The sequence below is a fragment of the Ovis aries genome, chromosome 1 (genome assembly GCF_016772045.2).
Source record: "Ovis aries strain OAR_USU_Benz2616 breed Rambouillet chromosome 1, ARS-UI_Ramb_v3.0, whole genome shotgun sequence".
Classification (NCBI taxonomy): Eukaryota; Metazoa; Chordata; class Mammalia; order Artiodactyla; family Bovidae; genus Ovis; species Ovis aries.
Genome location: NC_056054.1, coordinates 247,371,191 through 247,395,235, shown reverse-complemented (window position 1 = coordinate 247,395,235; position 24,045 = coordinate 247,371,191). Strand labels below are relative to the sequence as shown.

The 24,045-nt window shown below is 38.1% G+C and overlaps 2 protein-coding genes and 1 long non-coding RNA gene across 5 annotated transcripts in view; 2 read left to right on the top strand and 1 right to left on the bottom strand.

The window, feature by feature from the left end:
* The window catches only part of GK5 (glycerol kinase 5), an 84,192-nt gene that overhangs the window by 16,141 nt on the left and 44,006 nt on the right, over positions 1-24,045 (bottom strand). For all 3 annotated transcript variants that reach the window (XM_060394965.1, XM_012102136.5, XM_060394972.1), the window contains 7 exons: positions 18,743-18,818; positions 18,142-18,203; positions 17,986-18,059; positions 17,728-17,788; positions 15,223-15,349; positions 13,775-13,879; positions 2,908-3,002 (listed from right to left, as the gene is read on the bottom strand). In XM_060394965.1, coding sequence (XP_060250948.1) covers positions 2,908-3,002; positions 13,775-13,879; positions 15,223-15,349; positions 17,728-17,788; positions 17,986-18,059; positions 18,142-18,203; positions 18,743-18,818 — 600 coding nt within the window. The remainder of the gene's footprint in view (positions 1-2,907; positions 3,003-13,774; positions 13,880-15,222; positions 15,350-17,727; positions 17,789-17,985; positions 18,060-18,141; positions 18,204-18,742; positions 18,819-24,045) is intronic.
* LOC132657359 (uncharacterized) overlaps positions 4,892-24,045 on the top strand; it is a 43,688-nt gene continuing 24,534 nt past the window's right edge. The window contains exon 1 of the long non-coding RNA XR_009595388.1: positions 4,892-5,057. This is a non-coding gene — a long non-coding RNA (uncharacterized LOC132657359). The remainder of the gene's footprint in view (positions 5,058-24,045) is intronic.
* On the top strand, positions 17,010-17,487 carry LOC101110546 (large ribosomal subunit protein eL30). Its single transcript, XM_012100887.5, has one exon. The coding sequence runs from the start codon at positions 17,071-17,073 to the stop codon at positions 17,416-17,418; it is 348 nt and encodes a 115-aa protein (XP_011956277.1). The 5' UTR covers positions 17,010-17,070; the 3' UTR covers positions 17,419-17,487.

The window sequence follows — 24,045 nt, the reverse complement described above, 5'->3', positions numbered from 1 at the left end:
TGAAAACACAAGGAAGCCCAATCAGATTCCGCCCCTGGAAATATGAACGAGGAAACTCTTCAGAGGGAGCTGATGGGAAAAGATTGCACAAGGTGGAAGAAGGCTGTACTTATTTCCAAACTGTGAAAAGGCAGAAAGTTGAAGGATATGAATGACAATAAACAGAAGCTATGAGGAAGAAAGGGTACAGAGCAAAGCTGGTAAGAAGAAAAAAGCAGAACCACAGAGAGACGGAAACCACAGAGAAGAACGCTGAGAATTACCAGGTCAGCTGCTAACTCCTCTCCATTCCCAGTGCTCAGGAGTGTGTGGACAGACAGCTCCTCTTGGGGGAGTGGAGGTAAGCAAGCCCATTCCTTGCAAATCTAAGAACCCTCACTGGAGTGTGCCTACTCATCTGCTGAAGACTGGCACTCAGCTCAAGGTCCTGTCCACCCTACTATGTATGGCCAACATCACAGTAACTTTAGCATCAAGTAAATGATGATTGATGCTTGCCTCTGATACCTGTGAGGGATGCTCTAGTTTAGCAACCCCCTCCCTAGACAAAGCCACAGCAGCTGCATCAATCAATGCTACCCAGTGTCCAACCTCATGCTCTAGCCCCTCTTGCCCACTCCCTACTGTGGCTGTCCCACAAGTTCATCTGTCCTTGAAGTTCCTCCAATGCCCCTTTCTCTGACACCCCTGAGGTTATTAGGAGCCTTTCATATCCTGCCTTCCACTCTCTACAGTTGTAACAGTATTCTAAAATCAAAGGCAATATCACAGATACATGACCCTTCCTTCCTTCCATTCTCCTAGCCCGCATTTTCTCTAGTTGTTGATGCTGGCAGCTTGTAAGTGATCTCCCCACTATTTTCCGAACAGCTTAGTATCAACACACTATTGTTGTTTGAATTAACTTTCAGTTTCCAATTCAGAGTTTCATTTTACATTAGGAAATAACTGTCCTGTGGTCCTCCCCCACCCCACTTCAACACATGGCCAGGTTACACGCATGGCAGGACAGGGATACTTTGTGAGCAACACAAAATTAAAAACTATATGAGTGATAGTGGGGTCTAATCTTTAGGACTCTAGCGTTACTTGGGGGTTTTTAATTATATATTTCATATTATTTTTACAGGGACATGAGTTGGTAGAGAAGTTAGACAGAGCTGCCAAGACAGTCACAGTGAGGTTCCAGAGCACATTTTTCAAAAAGGGAAGGACCCACAGTCAACTAATTAAACCCTCCCTTTGCTGATGACAACTCTTCATCTAACCTTCCCCCTCAAACCTCAATCAGACAAATAGTCTGCACTCCCTGTCCTAGCATGGATGATCATCAGGTGCCTCGCATTGCTCTGAAGAAGATGCAGTACAATCTCTATATGTAGTCTATAACCTCTTAGTCCTTTAGGATAAAGTATACAGAAGGAAATTATCACAGATATTAAAATAATGCTTGTTCAAAACTCTAGTTTGAAAATATGGCAATTTTAGGGATTTAAAACTACCCTGGATCTAATTCTATCTAATTCTTTTTCACCAGATTCTACATTATATTATCCAAACTTTTATTTTGTTTTGTTTGGTCTTATGTTTTCTAGGCTCTGATGCATGGCATGAGGGATATTAGTTTCCCAGTCAGGGATCGAACCCATGCCCCTCACTCTGGAACTGGGGAGTCTTAACCACTGGACTGCCAAGGAAGTCCCCATCCAAACTTTTAAATTTGGGGTTTCTTGTAACTGATTGCTTGAGTATGGAATAGACTAGAAGGAGGAGAAATTTAATTTTAGAAAGAGAAAATATTTAGTGGAGAGATTTAGAGGAGTATTAAAAAGACCAACTCCACTTCCCCACCCCCAAAAGGAATTTTGTTTATATAATTTAAAAGTCTTTGTAACAATATGCTAAAATTAAAGACAGTATCACAGATCTTTCAATTAAACACAAAATTAAATATTATAAAATCAAGCCTTTTACTGAGCTCACTTTTTAGTTAGGCAAAGTAACCAACATCCCACACCACAACAATAAGCAAAAGAACTTTTGATTTAAAAAAAAAGTTAATGAAACTTATAAACAACTGAAAAATATTGGTGTAGTATATACCTTAACATTACTTTTCCAATTCTCAGTGGTACACCTCCTGTAAGTAAAGAATGCCAATTTACTGATCTATTTTCCCCCACTGAGAAACGGCTATTTTTGGTCATGATAAAGTAACCATGGGTCTTATGTAAAAGTTCTATAATAAACCTGTCAACTCAGTTTCCACAGAGATGGAGTTCTGAGCAGAAGCCAGGAGAATGTGCTCTTCCCTCTTGTGGAAGTCAGGCCAGATCAAAACACAACTTCCGGGATTTCCCTGATGGTCCAGTGGTGTGGACTGGGCTCCCAATGCAGGGGGCACAGGTTCAGCCCTGGTTGGGGAACTAGGATCCTGCATGCAACATGGTGCAACCAAAATAAAAATGAAATAAAACACCACACTGTAACAAACTTAAAGCTTGATAATCATTAAAGAAAAAACACAACTTCTCAGCCCTAGCAAGCACCTTTCCCCCCTTTGTTCTGTTCTGTGCTCACAGTTTCAGGTAAGGGAATGGCAGATATATAATATTAAGTGTGAGTAAGAAGAGGGAAGGGGCTTCCCAGGTGGCTCAGAAATAAAGAATATGCCTGTAATGCAGGAAACACTGATACGCAAGTTCAATCCCTGGGGTGGGAAGATCCTGTGGGGGAGGAAATGGCAACCCACTCCAGTATTCTTGCCAAGATAATCCCATGGACTGGGGAACCTAATGAGCTCCAGTCCATGGGCTACAAAAGAGTCAGACATGAATGAGCAACTAAACAGCTAAACAACAAGAAAAGGGAAATGTTTATAATTGCAATTAACTTAAAAAAAAATACCTGCAATCCACTAAAAGATGGAACAAAATAAACTCCTTCAGAATCTTCCAAGCTTTTGGCCATTTTTTCAGTTTCAGCAGCATCTGTGAACAGATCTGCAAAAACAAAAACAAACAACAACCAAAAACAAACACCCTAAACTAAAACAAAACGAAGAGGTTGAGGAGGGACAACAGAATTACGCTACATGACTAGCATTCACCTGCATCAACATTTACTATAAACATTATGTGAAAGGTTGCTCACTTAAAAGGGTCAACAAAAAGGCAAGCAGCTCTAGTGTTAGTGGGTTCTCCCACTGCAAAGGTTTACAGCCCATGGAAGGAGTAACAGAAACAGAGGACCCTCATAGATGGGCTTTGTACGAGCAGGCCTTGGTTTTTCATTTAAATATATTTGGGCTGATTAAAAATCAATTCTATGTGTTTCTTGGCATTAAAAAAAAATATTCTCCTAAAGATAACACTCATTCTAGGTCGGCTACTATAACGACTAGAACAGTCAACCATATTAACCTGTAACAACTAAGCGAGTCAACTGAAAAACTCTTCTATCTAATGAGTTCTATAAAGGGCTGGTAATACATATACTAAAAGTCAATCTTTATAAAACAAACAAAAATAAATCAAGATCTAATTTAGCATACTTTTTTACTGAAGTATATAATATAAGAAGATGAACACAGGAAGACAAATAGGTCCTAAGTATATAGCTGGAAGAATTTTCAGCGTGGATACACTCAGGAAGCCAACACCAAGATCAAGATACCAATTGCTTTTGTTCAACAACATGCTTGTGAGCTTCCTTCATTTTGTTACAAGCAGCTGTGTTTCACTCATTCTCATAGCTGTATCATATTCCATTCTCACCAAACACAATTCATTCAACTATTCTACAACTGATATATATATATACAGGTAGTTTCCAGTTTTTGGCTAATATAAACAGGCCACTTTAAATATACATGTATCCTCCTTTTGGTAAGAATATGTACATATTTCTGGTTGTTATATACCAAGGGATGGAATTGTGAGTCCTAGTATTTTCACATTTACACTAGCTTTATCAGACATTGCCAAATCATTTTCCAAAGTGGGTTTAAAAAGAAAAAAACAATTTAAGGCTCCTGTCAGCCATATGAGAGTTCCAGTTACTCTATATTCTTACTAACAATTGATACTGTCTATGCTTTTCATTTTCACTATTAGCTGGAATTGCACAATAGCTTGATTTCTTACTTCTCTGTTAACTAATGAAATTGAAATATTTTTCACTGGCCATTTGGATACATTTGTTGGTAAAGTGACTCCTGACTAAGCATGTGAGAATGACAGCATAGATCACATGAAAAGGATCAGGACTTGGTCATAATAAATACTGTTGGCCTTACACAGTAATAAAGAAAAATTTATTAAAGACAAGAAGATTAAGGAACATTTATGATAAAACCACAGTGCAGGAGATGCAGGAGATGCATGTTTGATCCCCTGGAGAAGGAAATGGCAACCCACTCCAGTAGTTTTGACTAGGAAAACCCAAAACTAGAGGACCCTGGTAGGCTATGGTCCATGGGGCTGCAAAGAGTCAGACATGACTGAGCACGCATGCACGTATGATAAAACTAACATTAATATGGATTGCTCAATAATTATTGCAAATTTTACTCAAAATGACAGTTATTTAGATCCATAAGTTACATTCATTTGTTCAAAATGTCCAGATAACACTTCAAAAACTAATATATTAAGAGGAAAATACTGCTCTTAAAATCTATATATTTAAGAAATCATGTCCAAATGTCTAATTTTAAAAATCAAGATGTGGAAACTATACTAAATGGCTGGTTTGAGGGAAGATTTTGATAACAGACAAGGAAACAGGAGGGAAAAAAAATCTAGTTTGTTCACATTCTTTACTGGTTATTCTGTTCTTGCTTGAGCAATTTCTCTAACCTTCTACTTAAACTGTTCTCATATGAGCTTTTTGACGGCAAGTCTTTAGGAGTAAACAGACTTCACTCAGTCTCTCCCACTGAATGCAACTAAGCTGCCTGGATGGAATCCTGGATGGATTACAGCAGAGCTATCTGAGGACGCAAAAGAATAAGCAGGCAGTCCAACCAGGAAACTGTGACTACCACCAAACCGGCAGTGAGTTTCCTCTTTTTTATTTTCTCTGCTATCTCCTGTCCTAGAGCCAGGGACAGCATGAAACCTGAAACTTGGGTCTGCACTCTGGGAGTAATTACAAAGCGCTTCTGAGGAAGCCCTCTCTTTCTGATTTGAGCAGGAGGAGGAGTCAGGCATCTCTACAGAACAGAGAGTGGGGAAATAATCCCCTTGTTCTTGTTTTTTGAATGATTTTTCATTCTACCTGAATGAGAGAGAAAAAATATTGTACTTTCAAGTTTTTGCAAAAACAAATAGGAGAGAGAAACCAAAACCCAATCAAGTGACTCTCTACAAGGGGTAGGAAGACATGATGAAGGGATAGGAGAGGGAGTTAACTGCTCCTTTTATGAATTTTACTTAGAAATCACATTAAAATTCCACATTAAAAAAAAGGTGCTCGAAAAGGATGCAGCGGGGAAAACTAAAACTGAATGATAACAAAACAAATAAACCTGATTCTTTTCAAATTAATAAACTCAGTGAGGGGAGAAGAAAATGAGTTAACCCAAGTAAACTTGAATAGCATGGTTTGACCATATACGCTTACTATAAAGGAAAAAGAACAACTCTGCAAACAATCTTGAATGCTGTTTGTTGCAGTGGTATGGGTGGAGTAATTCAGATTCTTTGGCATATATTTAAAGATTGAGTAAATGAGCATATAATATTGTGTTGGGAGCTAGGGTTCTCAATGTGGAAAAAGGGAGATAAAAGTATAAAACTGGGACCCTTCTCTCGTACACACACACACATTTCTACATTTCTAGCTCTAGTCATTGTTCTTATATATTTAAAAAAATTTTTAAATTTATGAAATTGTATACTTTACTTATTTATTTATTTTGGCACGTAGGATCTTAGTTCCCCAACCATGGATTGAACCCAGGTCCTCCCAGTGAAAGTGTGTCCTAACCGGACCACTAGAGAATTCCCTGTCATTGGTTTTATGTTTTGTTTTGTTTTGTTTTGTTTTCAGTCATTGGTTTTAAATACCATTTCCCCCTAAAAGGAGGCAGGGCTCACTGGAAAACTTGATGGCAGATACAAAAAAGACAAAATGAACTTATCATGATGTGCCAGAAATTAAGAAAATGCTAAAAAAAAGAATACAGATAGACATTTCTAAGACATGGAGGCCAGTCTGAGGAGATTTTCACCGACCAAATCTGGGACTATTGAGACTTAAAACAAATATGTAAGACCTAGAAGAGTTATAACCTGCAGAATAAACCAAGAAACCATTAGTTTATATCAATAATAACAGAGGAAATAGAGGGCTCTTCCTAATATAACAACAGAATGTTAACTAATAAACAGAGTGGAAAACGGAATTAGAAAATACCATTTTTTGAGCCATCACAGTGAAGACTGATCCAGGTATGAAACATCAATGAAACCTGAATTTAGGGGGTGGGGGAAGTTTGGTGAAAAATGGGATATCACCTAATCGCAAATTATCTACCTACATATTACTTATGATAAAAATAATAATTATACAACAGAGAAATCAGAAGATATCTGATGCATATGAAAAAAATTAACAGAACCAAAACAGGAATAAGGGACATTCTGCATTTCCAGGTATGTATCCTGAGAAAGACACATTATCACTTATTTATAATTTCAGCTCAAATACATTACCTAGATCTAGACATGAAAGGGCTTTCCAGGTGGCATTAGGGGTAAAGAACCTGTCTGCCAATGCAGGAGACATAAGAGACACGGGTTTGATTCTGGAAGATCCTCCAGAAGATCCCCTGAAGGAAGGCATGGTGAGAGTCCCCATGGACAAACAAGCCTGGCAGGCTACAGTCCACGGGGTCACAAAGACATGAAAACCCCAAACTGAGGGACATTCTAGAAAACAACTGACATTCTTCCAAAATATCAGTGGCATGAAAAACAAAGCAAAGCTGAGGAAACTGGTCTAGATTAAAGGAAATTATAAGCAACCCTGGGCTTCCCTGGTGGTTCAGACCCTAAAGAATCTGCCTGCAAAGCAGGAGACACGTGTTCGATCCCTGGGTCAGGAAGATCCCCTGGAGAATGGAATCGCTACCCATTCCACTATTCTTGCCTGGAAAACCCCATGGACAAAGGAGCCTGGAGGGCTACAGTCCATGGAGTCGCAAAGAATCAGACACGACTGAGTGACTAACACACACACGTGCATAAGCAATCCTGGACTGGATTCTGTAGTGGAAAAAATTGCCATGAACGACAGGACTGGGACATATGACACAATTGGAAAGTAGATTGTAAACCTGATGAAAGTACTGGACCCAATGTTAAATTTTCTGAAGTAATAATCCCACTTGAGGGATTCTTGTTCTTGGAAAGATAATATTTCTAAGAATATTAGGAAGAGGAGAATATTAGTAAGAAGATATTCTTGTTCTTAGGAAATAACACAGTGAAATACTACAGGAAAAGGAGTAAGATACATGCAATCTATTACCAAAGAGCTGAGAAAATTATATAGATATTTATCTATTTTATAGCATATTGGGGATTTCACTGGTGGCTCAGTGGTAAAAAAATGCGCCTGCCAATACTGGGTATGAGGATTTGATCCCTGGGTCAGGAAAAGCCCCTGGAGAGGGAAATGTCAACCCGCTCCATTGTTCTCACCTGGAGAATTTCAAGGACAAAGGAACATGGCAGGCTACAGTCCACGGGGTCGCAAAGAGTCAGACACGACTGAGCAACTAAGCAACAACAACAAGAGCATACTGGATGGAAAGATGAATGGGTGGATAATAGATAAAGCAGTCACGGCAAGATGTTGAAACATGGCAAATCTGGGATAAAGGGTATATCAGAATTTTTGTATTACTTTTACAATTTTGAAATCATTTCAAAACAAAAAGCTGAAACAGTTCTCATTTCCTCTGTCTCTCCATATACGTAGTTATACATAACTTAGAGATGTTTAAAAGAAAAATAAATAAATAAAAGAGATCAGTTTACCAACTACCTTTTTATTATTCTCTCTCAATTTCATGATTTGCATACCTTTGTCATTTTTGGCTTAGAAATTTAAAATGCTTCTCTTTACTTGCTTATTAATAAGCATTCATCATTTTCCTCCTAGTATTGTTTTTTTTTATTTTGTTTTATAGAATTACAGTCATTTTCTTTACTTTCTACTATTAAATTGTGTTTCCAATGCATTCCTTGGCCCTATGCTACCTTAGAAAAGATATTTTCAAGTTTCCAAGTGGCTAAGTACCATTTAAATACTGTTTTTACTGTTCATTTGACTATTCTAACTGTATTACATAACAAGCTGCGATGTTCCACTCTTGCTTTTCCAAGCATGGCACTGAGAAAAGGATTTGGTGGTGGTGGCTGTTGTGTATGCATGTCTGTGTGCGTGAGAGAGAGAGAAAAGGGATTTACACAGACTTGAAACAAAAATATAAATAAAACAGAAAGAAGAATGAAAAACAGAAATCATGTACACTCTGTTGTCTATACTTGATCAACAATTTGCCCCACAAATGACACATCACAGAATTAAAAGCATTTGTGGGAAGGAAGAAAAAAAGAATACCATTTTGAAGCATCCAACAGAAATACTACTTTCTTTTGTAGACCAAGCATGAACACACATGGAATCTTTAAGCCTGGCTTAATTAGGAGCTCTTGGTATTAAGATCAATTCAATCTCCTAAAAGGATATCAAAAACTATGTTCTTAATGTAAGAAAACAAAGTATTTACATTACAGTAAGAAAACTTAAGTCAGTTCGGTATAAGAGCAGCTCAAATAAAATAGAACAAAGAGAAGTCTGGCCTGCTACCAGGACAAAATATATTTTTATTTGGAATCACTTTATATGCATCCTTTGCTTTCTCCATTTTGAGATTTTCTGTTCTAGTTCTTTTGAGTAATTTCTTCAGACAGAACTACTGCAAGGCCAAGACATGTGCCTTCTGCACTTAATCTGAATGCCTTAGTCAGGCCCTGGAAAACTGGCTCACTGTTCTTTGTTCTCTGTAACTTGTAGATGTAGTTCCACTTTCCAAACTTTACAACTAGCTTCCATGCTGATCTGATTCTCTCCTCTTTAGAAACAAACTATTCTTTCTATCTTGACTCTTTTCTTTATTCTTGAGATTCACGCAATTCATCTACCTATGACTTCTTTAACTTGGTAAAGCCATTTCACTCTGAAAACTTTGGTCTGTCTTCAGCTCAGGAAAGTTTATTTTCAATTCTCTCTTCAATTTTTACATTTTCATAAGTCTGTTTCCATAATTCCATTTTCATATTCCAGAAAAGAGACTATTATTGGTCACATATTTTTTTCCTCTGATCTTTCCTCTATCAATATGTATCTCACATTCAGTTTGCTGTAGTTTATCGAACTTGGTCACCCTCCTTCGAGGGGCTGTGTATCCTTAAATATTTTGTGCTCTCTTTCAGGTTAGGCTTGTTGGGGCTGGCAGGCAGTGAAAGGTAAGGGAATGAACACCCTTGGCTCTCGGGTTTCTCAAACTATGAGAAAGATTGGGCCTCTCCCTTCAGCCTGGAGGAAGAGTAATCAGAAAAATCAGTACTAGTGTCCGTCTCTATCAGGCTCTCCTAGGGTGATCAGGCCCAGCTCTTGCTTCTCCACAGCTGAGGGGATCTGCTCTTGGCTGGGCTGGCTCGATCCATAGTGAACATCCTCAATATACAGCAGCCTCTAGCATGTTCGCCAGTAACATTCTGTTGGTGCTCTCTACAGACCCTGTGTCTGCAGAGTCTCCTTGACATCTCAAGGCTTCCTTTGTGGCTGGGCAGGCTCCACTCCAGCTGCAGCCATATGTAGCTTACTGTTTGTCATCCCAGCAGGAAGCAAGAGGGATGCAAGACCACGAACAAAGACACTAGTCACTAGTAATAACATACACCATTCACCACCACCTAATTAGTTCCTAGAGGAGAGAATGTTTATCTCATCTTCTCTAATGAGAGAGGCTGTTATCTCTCTTGGGAAGATACCCAGAGAGAAGAAATCAGTTTTACTTTATTTCTAGTAAACAAGAGTCCTGGGTAACTTTCAATGTATGCTCAGAGTCTGATGGGGATTGCCTGGAGCAGGCAGATGTGACATGTAGCAATTAAAAATGAAACTGCTAGGGAAAAGATGTCTCCTGACCCACATCACGGGAGGACCATAGAGATGGGATCTGTCTCAGTCGTAGAAAAGAAACGGTGCATTCTTTCAGTTCCTTAAATGGCCCATGCCCCTCTCTCCTCAGGGCCGTCTTCACTGGTCCTCTCTGCTTGGGCTGCTCCTTGACCAGCTGCCTCCCTCGTCTGTCCAATCACTCTTGTTTCTCCTTCAGGCTCAGCTGAAATATCACTTCTTTAAAGAAGCCTTCTGGGTCCCCGTACCAGACAAAGCCCTCCCTTTAGAAAAGGATCATTGGTTCTATTTATACTTCTCCGTCCTGGTATTTAACACTTTTTTTGGTTGTTTTTTTTTTTCCCCCCAATTATTCATTTAATATACATCTTCCCTGCTAGACTATGACCTTCACGAAGGCAGGAAGTGTCTGCCTTACTCCTAGGTGTCTCCTAGCACGGAGTTCCGGGCTTGTACTTAGCACTCAATTACTTGTTAAGTGAATAAAAGCTGGAAGACGTAAACATATTTCTAAGATTGTGATGCCAAAATAGAACAAAGAGTGAAGGGGAACAGAGATGGACCAGATGAAAAGGAAAAAGAGACGATCCCACAGGAACTCAAATGGGGCAGTTAACATAGGGAGTAAGGGGGAAAAGTGAGAGAGAACTGGCCTATGTAAAAAGACTAAGAAAATAAATTTTAAAAATGAAGATGGAACTGGTTTAGAAGAGCTTTTACACCTAAGCCTGAAGTGTTCAACCCAGAAAAGGGGTAGAAGGAAGTCACCATTCAGAATGGAACAAACCAAGAACATCACACAGAGACATAAAGGCTCAGAATACACATCCCCAAGGAAATGACCAGGTTACTTAGGCTCTGGTACACTGTGTCTCTCCTGAATATAATTCAGTTATTTTTTCTAAATTAATCAATTAATTGTAATTAATAATTATATAATTGTTTATATATTTATATAATATACCATAATTAAGTTTATCTAATTATTAATTGTAATTAACAATTAATATAATTCAGTTATTAATTCACAGATATTACAGTGAATTCTCAGGATAGAAAGAGATATATTAAAATAAAGGTCAACTTTTTACATGAATTTCAGACAGGTATATACTAGTAATTTAATAAATATCACTGTGTAGTTCTGTTAATAATAAAAATTTTAAAGTAAATAATTCAACTCTGAATTCTCTCTCTCTTCAATCAGACCAATGGTTTCTTGTTTCCTGCCAGAGACAGGACTGGCCTTTGGGGGGGCTCCTTATGCCTCCACTGGAAACACATCACTTTTCTCGGTCAGGGCCATTTAGCTCCATCTCCCAGAAAATAGTTTCATCACTTGAGAGTCACAGTGACTGAGCCTCAAGCCAGCAAAGCAGTGGAAATGATTTCCACTGGCAATGTGCACATGCTGTCATGAGGAACTAGGGAATGATTTTTTTTTTTAATGAGGAATGTGAAGTCATTCTGCTTTTCCTTTGCATCTTTTAGGAAAGAGCAAAATTAATAAAAGGAAAAATTAAAAAAGAAAAAATATTGATATATAACCTATATTTTCTATTTCTTTTTTGCTTGTTGTTTTGGTCACACTGTGCAGCTTGTGGGATCTTACTTCCCTAACAAGGAAATGACCCCTCACCCTTGGCAGTACAGGTGCAGAGGCTTGACTACTGGACCTCCAGAGAATTTCCCATATTTCCTATTTCTGATCATTCTGAGTTGACTTAAAAACACATGTCCAAAAATGGAAAGCAGTACATTTAAAGAAGAGATTTTACGTGATAAAAACTTTTCAAGTAAACATCTGCTTTTTGGTAGCAGATATCTTAAGCTTATAATGAAGGTACAGGTTTACAGAGAAAGAGAAACAAAGAAAGGAGGAAGCAGAGATTGGTACTTTCCTCCAGATTGTATGTTTTCTGCCAACAGAACTATTTTTGTCTTTAAACAAAATCAGCTTAGTTCAAATCAGCAAAGTAAAAAGCCAGACCTTCTCAAAATTTAATCATCAGAGATAGCTACTGTTAATACTTAGGTATATAGCATTACATACTGCATGTATTAAATATGGTTATGTAATATACAGACTGTTCATTGTTCACAATAGCCAAAAAGTAGAAACAACCCAGATGCCCATCAACTGATGAGTGGATAAACCGTGGCACATGCATATAACGGAAAATTATTCAGCAATAAAAAGAAATGAAGTAGTGATGCATGCTGAAATATGGGTGAGTGAAAGAAGCCAGTTATAACAGACCACATACTGTTTGATTCCATCCGTATGAAATTTCCAGAATACACAAATCTATTGACACAGAAAATAGATTAACAGCAGTTTAGGGCTGGGGCGTGGGGTGTGAAATGGGGAATCACCACCAATGGGTATGGGGGTTTCTTTTAGGAAGAACAAAAAAATTCTAAATTTAGATTGTGGTGTGGACATAAAGATCAGACTTGTGGTTGCCAAGAGGGAGCAGGGGAAAAGAGAGAGAAGGCTGGGAATTTGGAATTGGTAGATGTAAACTATTACATTTAGAATGGATAAACAACAAGGTCCTACTGTACAGCGCAGGGAACTATATCCAATCTCCTGAGATAAACCATAATGGAAAAGAATATTAAAAAAAGAATGTATATATATGTAAAATGAAGTCACTTTGCTGTGACTAGCCCAGAGATTGGCACAACAATGTAAATCAGCTATACTTCAATCCTGCCAGGCTCCTCTGTCCATGGAATTTATTCAGGCAAGAATACTGGAGTAGGTTGCCATTTCCTTCTCCAGGGGATTTTCCCAACCCAGGGATCGAAGCTACATCTCCTACATTGGCAAGGGGATTCTTTACCAACTGAGCCACCAGTATACTCCAATATAAAATAAAATAAAATTTAAAAAAAGAGGCTGACAGAACCAGGGCCATACTCTTATGTATGACACTGCATAGCTCCTCCATAGTAGGTTTTCTCTTATACATGACACTATCCATGACACTGAGAATATTATAAAGGCAATTTAAACTATTCTAAACAAAGAAATCAAAGACTTCTGAGCAGCCAGTGAAAAACAGGAGCATATTTTAAGTGGATGGAAGGAGAATAAAAGGAGGGCTCTCCAGGGAAAGCCAGGATAGGTCACAACTGGAAGGGAGAGGAGGTTTCTAGAGATCACTTAAGTCCAACTTTGCAGACTCAGAATTTTGATTAGACATAGTCACAGACCAACTAGACAGTGAAGAACAAAGATGACAGACAATGAATGCATCACAAAATAGTGGCTCTATCCATGGAATTCTCCAGATAAGAATATTAGAGCAGGAAGCCATTTCTTTCTCCAGGGGATCTTCCTAACCCAGGGATCAAACCTGGGTCTCCTGCATTGCAGGCTGATTCTTTACCATTTGAGCCATCAGGGAGGCCCATATTTTCTTCTAGCATGTGCCATTTTATTTTGAGTTTCATTCAAACAATCCATTCATTCCCTGCTGATTAGATCATGTGGTTGTCTTGAGTTAGGGCTGGCCTATCAATGCAAGCCATTTAGAAGATAACTTACCTAACTGTTGAGCCCACTCTATGGCAGTGCCTGTGTCTCCCGCATTGCCTTCAGCTAAGCACACCACTTCTTGGCCGATCTTCCACCCAATTAATGGATAAAAGCCTCAAAAACAAATAAACAATATAAGTCACATAATAAAGAGTGAATTCATTACAGAGGTGTCTGCAGAGGAGCGATCTGATTATCTCAAAAACTAGCAACATGCCTGTGGAGTCAGACTGCCTGAGTTCAAATCCCAGCCCTGTCTCATTTTCTAGGTGTGGTTTTACAAGTTTCTAACTTCTTAGCTTCAGTTTTCTTGACTGTAAAGTGGCCTACCTCAGAGAGCTCCTATGAGAATAAACTGAGTTAATACAGAAAAAGAATTAGTGCCTGGCATAGAATATGAACAATAAATATTAGCTTTTATTAGCTATAAGCATAATATTTTAATTGAGAAAGTAATGGTTATTACAAGATTTGTTTGTTAGAGAACTAACCATGTTATTGCATTTATCTGCAGTTTCTAAATAAGGTTTCTAAATAGAAACAACAATCATTTTCCTTTTTTTTTTTCACTTAATTTTTATAAAGAGCATTTTTCTAGCTTTCATTTTCCCAATTAAGGGAAAATGAAGAACAGTAGGAAGGATGAAAGACAGGAACAAGATTTTAAAATCCACCTCTAAGTAACCATGTTAAAGGACTAGGCCTCAGACTAAAAGCCCCAAGCACTTCCGAGTGTAGTTACACAATCTAAATTTCTTGGATTCTGCATTCCAGGATTTCTTCGATTAGGGAGAACAAATTCTTAGCAGTTGTTATTAAAATTCTAAATATACAGGACTTCCTACTCCAGTATTCTTGCCTAAAGAATTCCATGGACTTCTGAAGAGCCTGGCAGGCTATAGTCCATAGGGTCACAGAGGGTCAGACATGACTGAGTAACTAACATACTCCCTGGTGGTCCAGTGGTTAAGACCCCATGCTTTCACCACAGGGGCTAGGGGTTCCATCCCTGGTCAGGGAACTATTAATAAGATCCCGCATGCCATACTGTGAGCCAAAATAATAAATTAGAATGAAACCCTGAATACACATGCATCCCTAGTTGAGAAGTACCAACCCCAAAAATATTCATGAAAAGAATAAATCCCAACACATGAAAGAAATTTTAGAGACCTAGAAAGATGATTTAAATAAATATAACAAGTGTTAAAGGTAAATCTTTGAAAAGCTGACCAAAATATCCTAACCTTTCTGAATTTTTCCATAGAATCCTGGTTATTTTTTAGTGTTTTTAATTAAAAGAATAAAAGCAAGTAGGTATTGACTATCTCTCAGAAGAATAATGAAAAATATTAGAGAATATCCTTAATATAAAATAGGAAAGTAGTATCACAATAGCTAAGTGAGTGAAAAAAATGATATTTCATTAACAAATAGGATAAATTCTAACTCCTTACCTCCAACACTCTGTTGAGGGTTACTTCCAGTATTAATATCCAAAAACGTCCCAGTTCCCATGGTTAACTTCACATCTCCTGTCTGAAAGCAGCATTCTCCAAACATGGCTGATTGCTGGTCAGCGACCTGCCAAAGACAAACAAAGCTAAGGTCTTTATGCCTTTAGCAGTGTTCCATTTCACTGTATCCCACTGTCTTACTCACTGTAGTCTCATGGTCCAATATTTTCTTTCCTTTTTTTTCCTTTTTCCTTTAAACAAACTCCCTGGTGAGAACATAGTAACAACTATATAACAGGAGTCTCTCTAGGACTATAACATTATGTGGAAAACTAACATCTCTCGGGAATTTTTAGTGGGCAATCTGGGCTTCCCTGATGGCTCCCATGGTAAAGCGTCTGCCTATAATGTGGGAGACCCGGGTTCGATTCCTGGGTCGGGAAGGTCTCCTGGAGAAGGAAATGGCAATCCACTCCAGCACTCTTGCCTGGAAAATCCCATGGACGGAAGAGCCTGATAGGCTATAGTCCATGGGGTCGCAAAGAGTCGGACACGACTGAGCGACTTCACTTCACTACTTGACCACTTTGAAGAATCATAAGAATAATCATCATAACAAAAGTCAGAATAAAATTGTGCAGAAAAAAACGGCTAAGGCTGGTCATTTGCAACTTGCAAGCACCTTCATTCATTAGTCAAAATAACAGACCACACCAATTTCCCTTTTAAGAAGTAGCATAGGTGAATAAGTAGATGTAGGTTAAAACCATGTATTTCCCAACCATACATTTTTGTTAAAAATAAAAATTATAACTTTTTTTTTTGGCCACAACACATGGCTTCTGGGATCTCAGTCCCCCGATCGGAAATTGAACTCCAGCCACGACAGCGAAAGTGTCAAATCCTAACTATCAGACCACCAGGGAACTCCCTATAACATTTTGCTAATGTAACTACATGTAGATATATTATATATATATATATATATATATATATATATATATACTGCAATATTTTAAGAACCAAAACTCACCTGAAGAATTCTTTCTCACTAATCAGTAAGTTTTCTAGCCATACCTTAAATCTAAACCTGAGCCTACTCCGAGTTGAATAAGACTGATCTTCTCCAGGAATTTGTAAGTTGAGAATTAAATTCCCCTCCCCTCACTTGACTCCTCCACCTACTGGAGTGATTGTCTATCTGGGGTCAGATGTTCTACACCTCCTTCTTAAGCTGTTACAGGAAATTCAAAGCAAGGCCTGAGTTTCTATAGTCAAGAAAGAAACCTCAGGTGCATTCCTGGTGGTCCAGTGGCTGAGACTCTGTGCTGGCAATACAGGGGGCCTGGGTTTGATCCCTAGTCAGGAAACTAGATCCTACATGTTGCAGCTAAGAGTTCACATGCCACAGCTAAAGATCCCGCATGCATCAACCAATACCTGGCACAGCCAAATTAAGTAACTAATTACTAAAAGGAAACAAAGAAACCGCAAAAACCAGAAACAGCTGATTTTTCACTCATCCACAGATTCTTTACTGTCTCAGTAGACCCGAAGGATTTTATAAAATGTAGATACACTTTAAAAAATAATAAAAAATAAAATGCAAATATTTGTCTTTTTAATTTTAATTTCCCTCTCACAGTTTCTCATTATATTAATATAAATTAAGCCTTGGCTCTATCACTGCTTCCTGTCTCAGAATATCAAAAGTAAACCACATATTACTCAGAATACAACATTTTCTAAAAATTTAACATAGTACTTTTCTGGAAAACAACATATAGGCTCCCCGGCCATCTTGGCGGCTGCTCTTGGTTGGGGGCGTCCCGCATCTAAGGCAGGAAGATGGTGGCCGCAAAGAAGACGAAAAAGTCACTGGAGTCGATCAACTCTAGGCTCCAGCTGGTTATGAAAAGTGGAAAGTACGTGCTGGGGTACAAACAGACTCTGAAAATGATCAGACAAGGCAAAGCGAAACTGGTCATCCTCGCCAACAACTGCCCAGCCTTGAGGAAATCTGAAATAGAGTATTACGCCATGTTGGCCAAAACTGGTGTCCATCACTACAGTGGCAATAATATTGAATTGGGCACAGCATGTGGAAAATACTACAGAGTATGCACACTGGCTATCATTGATCCAGGTGATTCTGATATTATTAGAAGCATGCCAGAACAGACTGGTGAAAAGTAAATCATGTACAATTTTTCTTTAATAAAACTGGCCAGAGCTTGTTTTAAAAAAAAAAAAAAAAAAAGAAAACAACATATAGAGAAGTCAGAAAAAGTTATAAAGAATTTCCTTGATAGAACACTAGTCCATTGGTCCCCTTTCCAGAAAACAGAGAATCCTTCTGATTATATTCAGGGCCCTTTAACTTAAAAAGAAAAAACACACTCTATTCTGCAAGGACGTTTGTGTTTCTTAAACTAAACCTAACTATTCACAGATATTCATTTAGTTTATACTATACAAGGAAAAATCCTCAAGTTTTCTACTTACCAAGGCCACTATTGGTATAGGCACACCAAATATCTCTTCATCCACTGATCCAAAATTGTGGCTTCAAATAAAATTGATTAAAAAGTAAGTTATAGCTCTAGAAATATTAATTCTAAAATTTAACATAGCCCAAAAAAGTTACATCATGAACATACAAGCACCTTAGAGGTGTAATAGTGATAAAATAATTTTCCCCACAAAGGCGAGGTGAATTCAGGGACAATTTTGCTGGTTTCTATATCTGATTTTCATTATTACCTCGTATCCTTCACAGGAGGCAGAAGAGAGAGCGGGATTGAAAGCAGAGATGTAATGATCTTGCTCCAACACATCTGGGCATAAAAATATGTCATCAAAATCCTAGCTAAATTACACAAAAATTGGTGATTCAAAAAGAAGGGGAAAAAACTTTACCTCATATGGGTCAAAAAGTCCAGTTGTGCTGGCATTTGAAAAATCTGTGGCAAATTCAGAACCTAAATTTACATTGGAAATGATCTATTTATTATCAGGTAGTGTCAATCTACACCCATATCCTTATCAGTCTCAACCTTGCCTGCTCTTAAATTCATTCAAAATGTGCATTTCCAGTGCAAAGTCTCCAAAGCAATTTCCTGTTTAAGGCTTTTAGGCACATTGTCAGATCATGATTCCCAGTTTAAAGATGAGGAAAGGGGCTCAGAGAAGCAATGTGATTACCTACAGCTATATATAATCTAGGTATAGTTGCAAAGAAGCAGATTCAGTATTGAACTCAAGTCTTACACTCTCAAACATAAGACTGTTTTCAGTCTTACGTTTGAGGTGTCATCACAATTTAAAAATCACTCTTGTCTTAGAAAATACCTGAAATTAATCTAGCTTTACTATAACAGGAAGTTATTAGGGTCCCAGAAAAAACAGGATGTCTGGGATATGGGGAAAAAAGTTTAAAACTTTCACTTCTTTAAGATGAATGATTTCTATTGGTCAAATTCCAGTTGCCTGAGCAGATCGATTATCAAATCACCCTTACCTTTTGTGAGCTTATGTAACAACCAGGTATCGACAGTCCCAAAGCAGCAATTTTCTTCTTCCGTTGCTTTTCGCACCTTGAAAACACAACAGCACACGATTAGTTCAAAAAGGATAAATTATTAAGTGCATGATCAAGTGCCGATCACTAAACACAGTATCATCCCATTTTTTATAAAAATTAATATAGAGAGAAATAATTTCTAGAACTTACCCTCAACAATTCTAAGCAATTACTATAGAGTACGAAAGGCTTTAGTTTTACACCTAGCATGCTTACTTCTGTGATGAAGAAAAAGTGTATCTATTTTTTAGTTTACATATACAAATATGTCTAAATATAGAAAGTCTAAAATGCGATATAGCACAATAAAGCTCACAGGTCAAATCAAAACAGTTGCCTGTTTCTATATCACAAGTTAAGAATGCTTTTGTAATTTTATAATGGTTAAAATAACAAAAAGAATACTTTGTAATACATGAAACATGAAATTCAACTTTTCATTTCCTTAAAGTTTTGCCGAACACAGAGAGCACAGCCACGCTCATTTCTTTATGTATTATTTATGGCTACTTTCATGCTACAGTGGTGGATTAGTTGCGAGGGAATCCTCATGACCTCTGAAAGCCTAAAATATTACTTATCTGGCACATCACAGAGGAAATCTGCCAAAGCAAAAAAAGAATCAAAACCTCCTTAAACTAGCTAACAGAGAAACTGCCAAGCTTGTAAAGATATCGTTAACTTACTGGAAAACAATTCCCCAAATCCTACTTGGTCATCTCTCCAACTCTTATTTGTCCTTTAAGACTAGCGTTTCCTGGATATGCCCAACCCAGCATTCAAAGATATCTTCCATACAGTTATTATCTCACACCACCATTCATTCCCTAAGCTCCTTAAGAGCAGGAACTAGATTACATTTATAATTCCAACACCTAGGAACATCTCTTTCAAATAACAGACGTTAAAAAAAAAAAAAAAAAACTTGCTAAATAAATGAGGTAAAAAAAAAAACCAGCAAATGAACATATTTAAGAATGAATTATATTTTAATAGTAGCAGGGATCAATGAAAGAAGATGAATGGCATAAGTTTTAAAAAGAGAAGTCACCTGTAGATTTCTTATAACAAGTATTTTGAAGAGTCAGGGGTTATACCACTTAAATATGGAATGTGTACATGCATGCTAAGCTGCTTCAGTCATGTCCAACTCTTTGCAATCCTCTGGGGGACTGTAGCCCCCCAGGTTCTTCTGTCCATGGGATTCTCCAGGCAAGAATATGGAGTGGGTTGCCATGCCCTCCTCCAGGGGATCTTCCAGACTCAGCGACTGAACCTGTATCTCCTGTGACTCCTACACTGCGGGCGGATTCTTTACCGCTGAGCCACCGGGAACCCTAAATATGGAGAACTTAAAGTAAAATAATGATATTTGAAACTTCCCAAATTTAGAAATTGTGATTCTATAATTTGTTTCAAATTAGACGAAGGTTCATCTTCATCTTTCTTTTTTGCCATGCCATGTGTCATGATTCTAGTTCCCCGACCAGGGACTGAATCCGTGCCCCTGGCATTGGGAGTGCAGTCTTAACCACTGGACCAACAGGCAAGTCCCCAAAGGTTAATCTGTATTTCAGCGAGTAGCAACAATGCCCACCAGGTAGTAAACTCATCTGTTCATTTAAAAACTACTTCAGGGCTAGCCCCTCTGATAGGCAGTAGGTCCTCATGAGGTTAGCGAGGGACAGAGTAGTATCACGGCTTCCTAAAGCAGGAAGACCAAAAGCAACCCTCTTCACATTGGGTTAAGACTCCAAATGACTCTACTGTAGGAGGAGGGGTAAACTAAAAGTTTTTTACAGGAACTCCATCTCAGCTTTGAATCATTTTAATCAAGCTGGATTTAGAAAAGGCAGAGGAACCAGAGATCAAATTGCCAACATCCACTGGATCACAGAAAAAGCAAGGGAATTCCAGAAAAATGTATACTTATGCTTCATGACTACGCTAAAGCCTTTGACTGTGTGGATCACAACAAACTGTGGAAAATTCTTAAAGAGATGAGAATACTAGACCACCTTATCTGCTTCCTGAGAAACCTGTGTGCAGGTCAAGAAGCAACAGTTAGAACCAGATATGAAACAATGGACTACTTTAAAATTGGGAAAGGAGTATGTCAAGGCTGTATATTGTCACCTTGCAATCAAACCAGTCAATCCTAAAGGAAATCAACCCTGATATTCATCAGAAGGACTGATGCCGAAGCTAAAACTCCAATACTTTGGCCACCTGATGAGAAGAGCTGATTCACTGGAAAAGACCCTGATGCTGGGAAAGACTGAAGGCAGGAGGAAAAGGGGCAACAGAGGTTGAGATAGTTGGATGGCATCGCCTACTCAATGGACATGAGTTTGAGCAAACTCTGGGAGGAGGACAGGGAAGCCTGGTGTACTGTGGCCCATGGCATCAGACATGACTTAGTGACTGAATAACAACAAAGTAATCAGGCATATGAGGAAACAAGAGAACATTGTGGCAGGGGTGGCTGCTGAGGGTGGGAAGGAGAGACAATCCATAGGAGTTACAAATACTAGCCACGGACTTTTAAAGTAACACGCTGACTTGGGGCATAGGGGTGGAAAGAAATTCTAAAACTAAAAAACTAAGAACTTAGTGGTTGGGTTTTAATAACTGTGTATTAGAAAAAGAAAAGAGATAATAAAAGAGTTGGAAGACAGGTTAGATAAAAATACCCAAAATAAGGCCCATAGAGACCAAAGAATGGAAAATATGTAATAAAGAGTGGGAGTCAAAAAGGATTTAGTCAAAAGATCTTACATACATGTAAGCAGATTTTCAGAAGGAGAATGGAGCAGAAATTTATACTTGAAGATAATAGTTGATATTATCAGTTTTCCAAATCAACAAGATATCAAGCAATGAATTTAAAGCTTCTTACAAGGCCCAAGCTTCCCAGGTGGCACCAGTGGTAAAGGACCCGTCTGCCAATCCAGGAGATGTAAGAGACAGGAGTTCAAGCCCTGGATTGGGAAGATCCCTTGGAGAAGGGAATAGCAACCCACTTCAGTATTCTTGCCTGGAGAATCCCATGGACAGAGGAGCCTGGCAGGCTATAGTCCATGGGGTCGCACATGATCGGATACGACTGAAGCAACTTAGCATGCATGCACGCATGAGGCCCAGGCAGGTTGTCACACTGAGATAAGTGCAGAAAATGTGCTTGATAAATCAACATCCATACATTACAAAATATCTTAGCAAACAGGAAAAGGAGAGTATTTCTTTAAATTTGATTAAGAATATCTAAAGAAAACCTATCATAGATTCATACTAAATGGTGAAATGTTGAAAGCTTTTGTTTCAAGATCAGGATGAGAAAAGGATCTTTGCAGTCCTCCTTTCTAGTCAATATATATCCTGCAGGTCCTTATCAACATAAAGAATAAGAAATAAAAGTAGAGCCATATTTCTGTATCACATGTTATTAGGAAATTATAAATTAAACCAATGAGATACTACTTCATAACTATTGTGTGTTAGTCACTCAGTCGTGTCCAACCCTTTGCGACCCCACGGACTGTGAAAGTGAATTCTCTCAGTCGTGTCCGACTCTTTGCTACCCCATGGATTATAGCCTACCAGGCTCCTCTGTCTATGGAATTCTCCAGCAAGAGTGCTAGAGTGGGTTGCCATTTCCTTCTCCAGGGGATCTTCCCAACCCAGGGAGTGAACCCAGGTCTCCCACATTGCAGGCAGATGCTTTACCATCTATGCCACCAGGGAAGCCCATGGACTGTAGCCCACCAGATTCCTCTGTCATGGGATTCTCCAGGAAAGAACAGTGGAGTGGGTTGCCATTTCCTTCTCCACCTCACAACCTCACAACTATTAGAATAGCTAAAATCCAAAGTACTCCCATCAAATGTTAGCAAGGATGTGAAGCAACTCCCATTCATCGTTGGGATGAATGCAAAATGGTAGAACCACTTCGGAAGACAATTTGGCAGTTTCTTAACAAATTTAAAACATACTCTTACCTTATCATCCAGCAATTGCATATCTAGGTATTTACCCAGATGAGGTGAAAATTTATGTTCATATAAAATCTGCACAGTGAAACCACTGTGAATGATACTGTAATTGTAGATATATCACATTAATAATACTTTATAATAATGTGTCACTATTGATTATCAATTGTAACAAATGTAGCATATTAATAATAGGAAAACTGTATTGGGGGAATATGGAAACTACTTTCTGCTCAAGGTTTCTGTAAACCTAAAACTCCTCTAAAATTAAAATGTACTAATTTCTTAATGGACAAATGATTTATTCAGCTTGCATATATCTTCTTGAGTCTGGGTAGTTGTGCATTTCTAAGAAATTTCCCCTTTTATTTAAGTTATCTAATTTGCTCGCATATGCCTGTTCATAGTATTGTCTAATGCTTTTAACTTCAGTGAAGCTGGAATTAATATTCATTCATAATTTTAGTTATCTGGATCTTCTTTTTGTTTTTTCTTTTTCTTTTCAGTCTAGCTAATCTTTTCAAATCCACTTTTGATTCTGTTGATTTTTTCAACTGTTTCTTTATTCTTTATTTCAACAGTTTTCACTCTAGTCTTTATATTACTTTCCTTCAGCTTGTCTGGGTTTAGTTTGCTCATTTTTTTCCCCAGTATCTTAAGATAGAATATTAGATTTGTTTTAACATAGTTTCTCTATGTAATATAGTCTTAATCTATATTTCCTTGTAAACACTATTCTTGCTACATCACATTTTGGTATACTATGTTTTCATTCATTTTCATTCATTTCAAAATATGTTCTAATTTCTCTTGAGATTTCTTTTTTTAACAGATTATTTAAATTGCTTTGTTTAATTTCCACATGGTTTTGAACTTCCCAACTTTCTATTACTTATTTCAAATTTCATTCCTTTGTAGTCATAGAAATACTTTGTATACTTTCAGCCCTTTTAAATGTATTGAGACTGTATTATGGTGTAGAATATAGTCTATCCTGGAGAAGCTTCCATACACACTTAAGAAGGATGTATATCCTGTTGTTATTCAGTTCAGTTCACTTCAGTCGCTCAGTCGTGTCCGACTCTTTGCGACCCCATGAATTGCAGCACGCCAGGCCTCCCTGTTCATCACGATCTCCCGGAGTTCACTCAGACTCATGTCTATCGAGTCCGTGATGCCATCCAGCCATCTCATCCTGGGTCGTCCCCTTCTCCTCCTGCCCCCAATCCCTCCCAGCATCACCGTCTT

Excerpts from the sequence above, each read along its gene's own strand:
- LOC101110546 (XM_012100887.5), top strand. The coding sequence starts at position 17,071 with ATGGTGGCCGCAAAGAAGACGAAAAAGTCACTGGAGTCGATCAACTCT.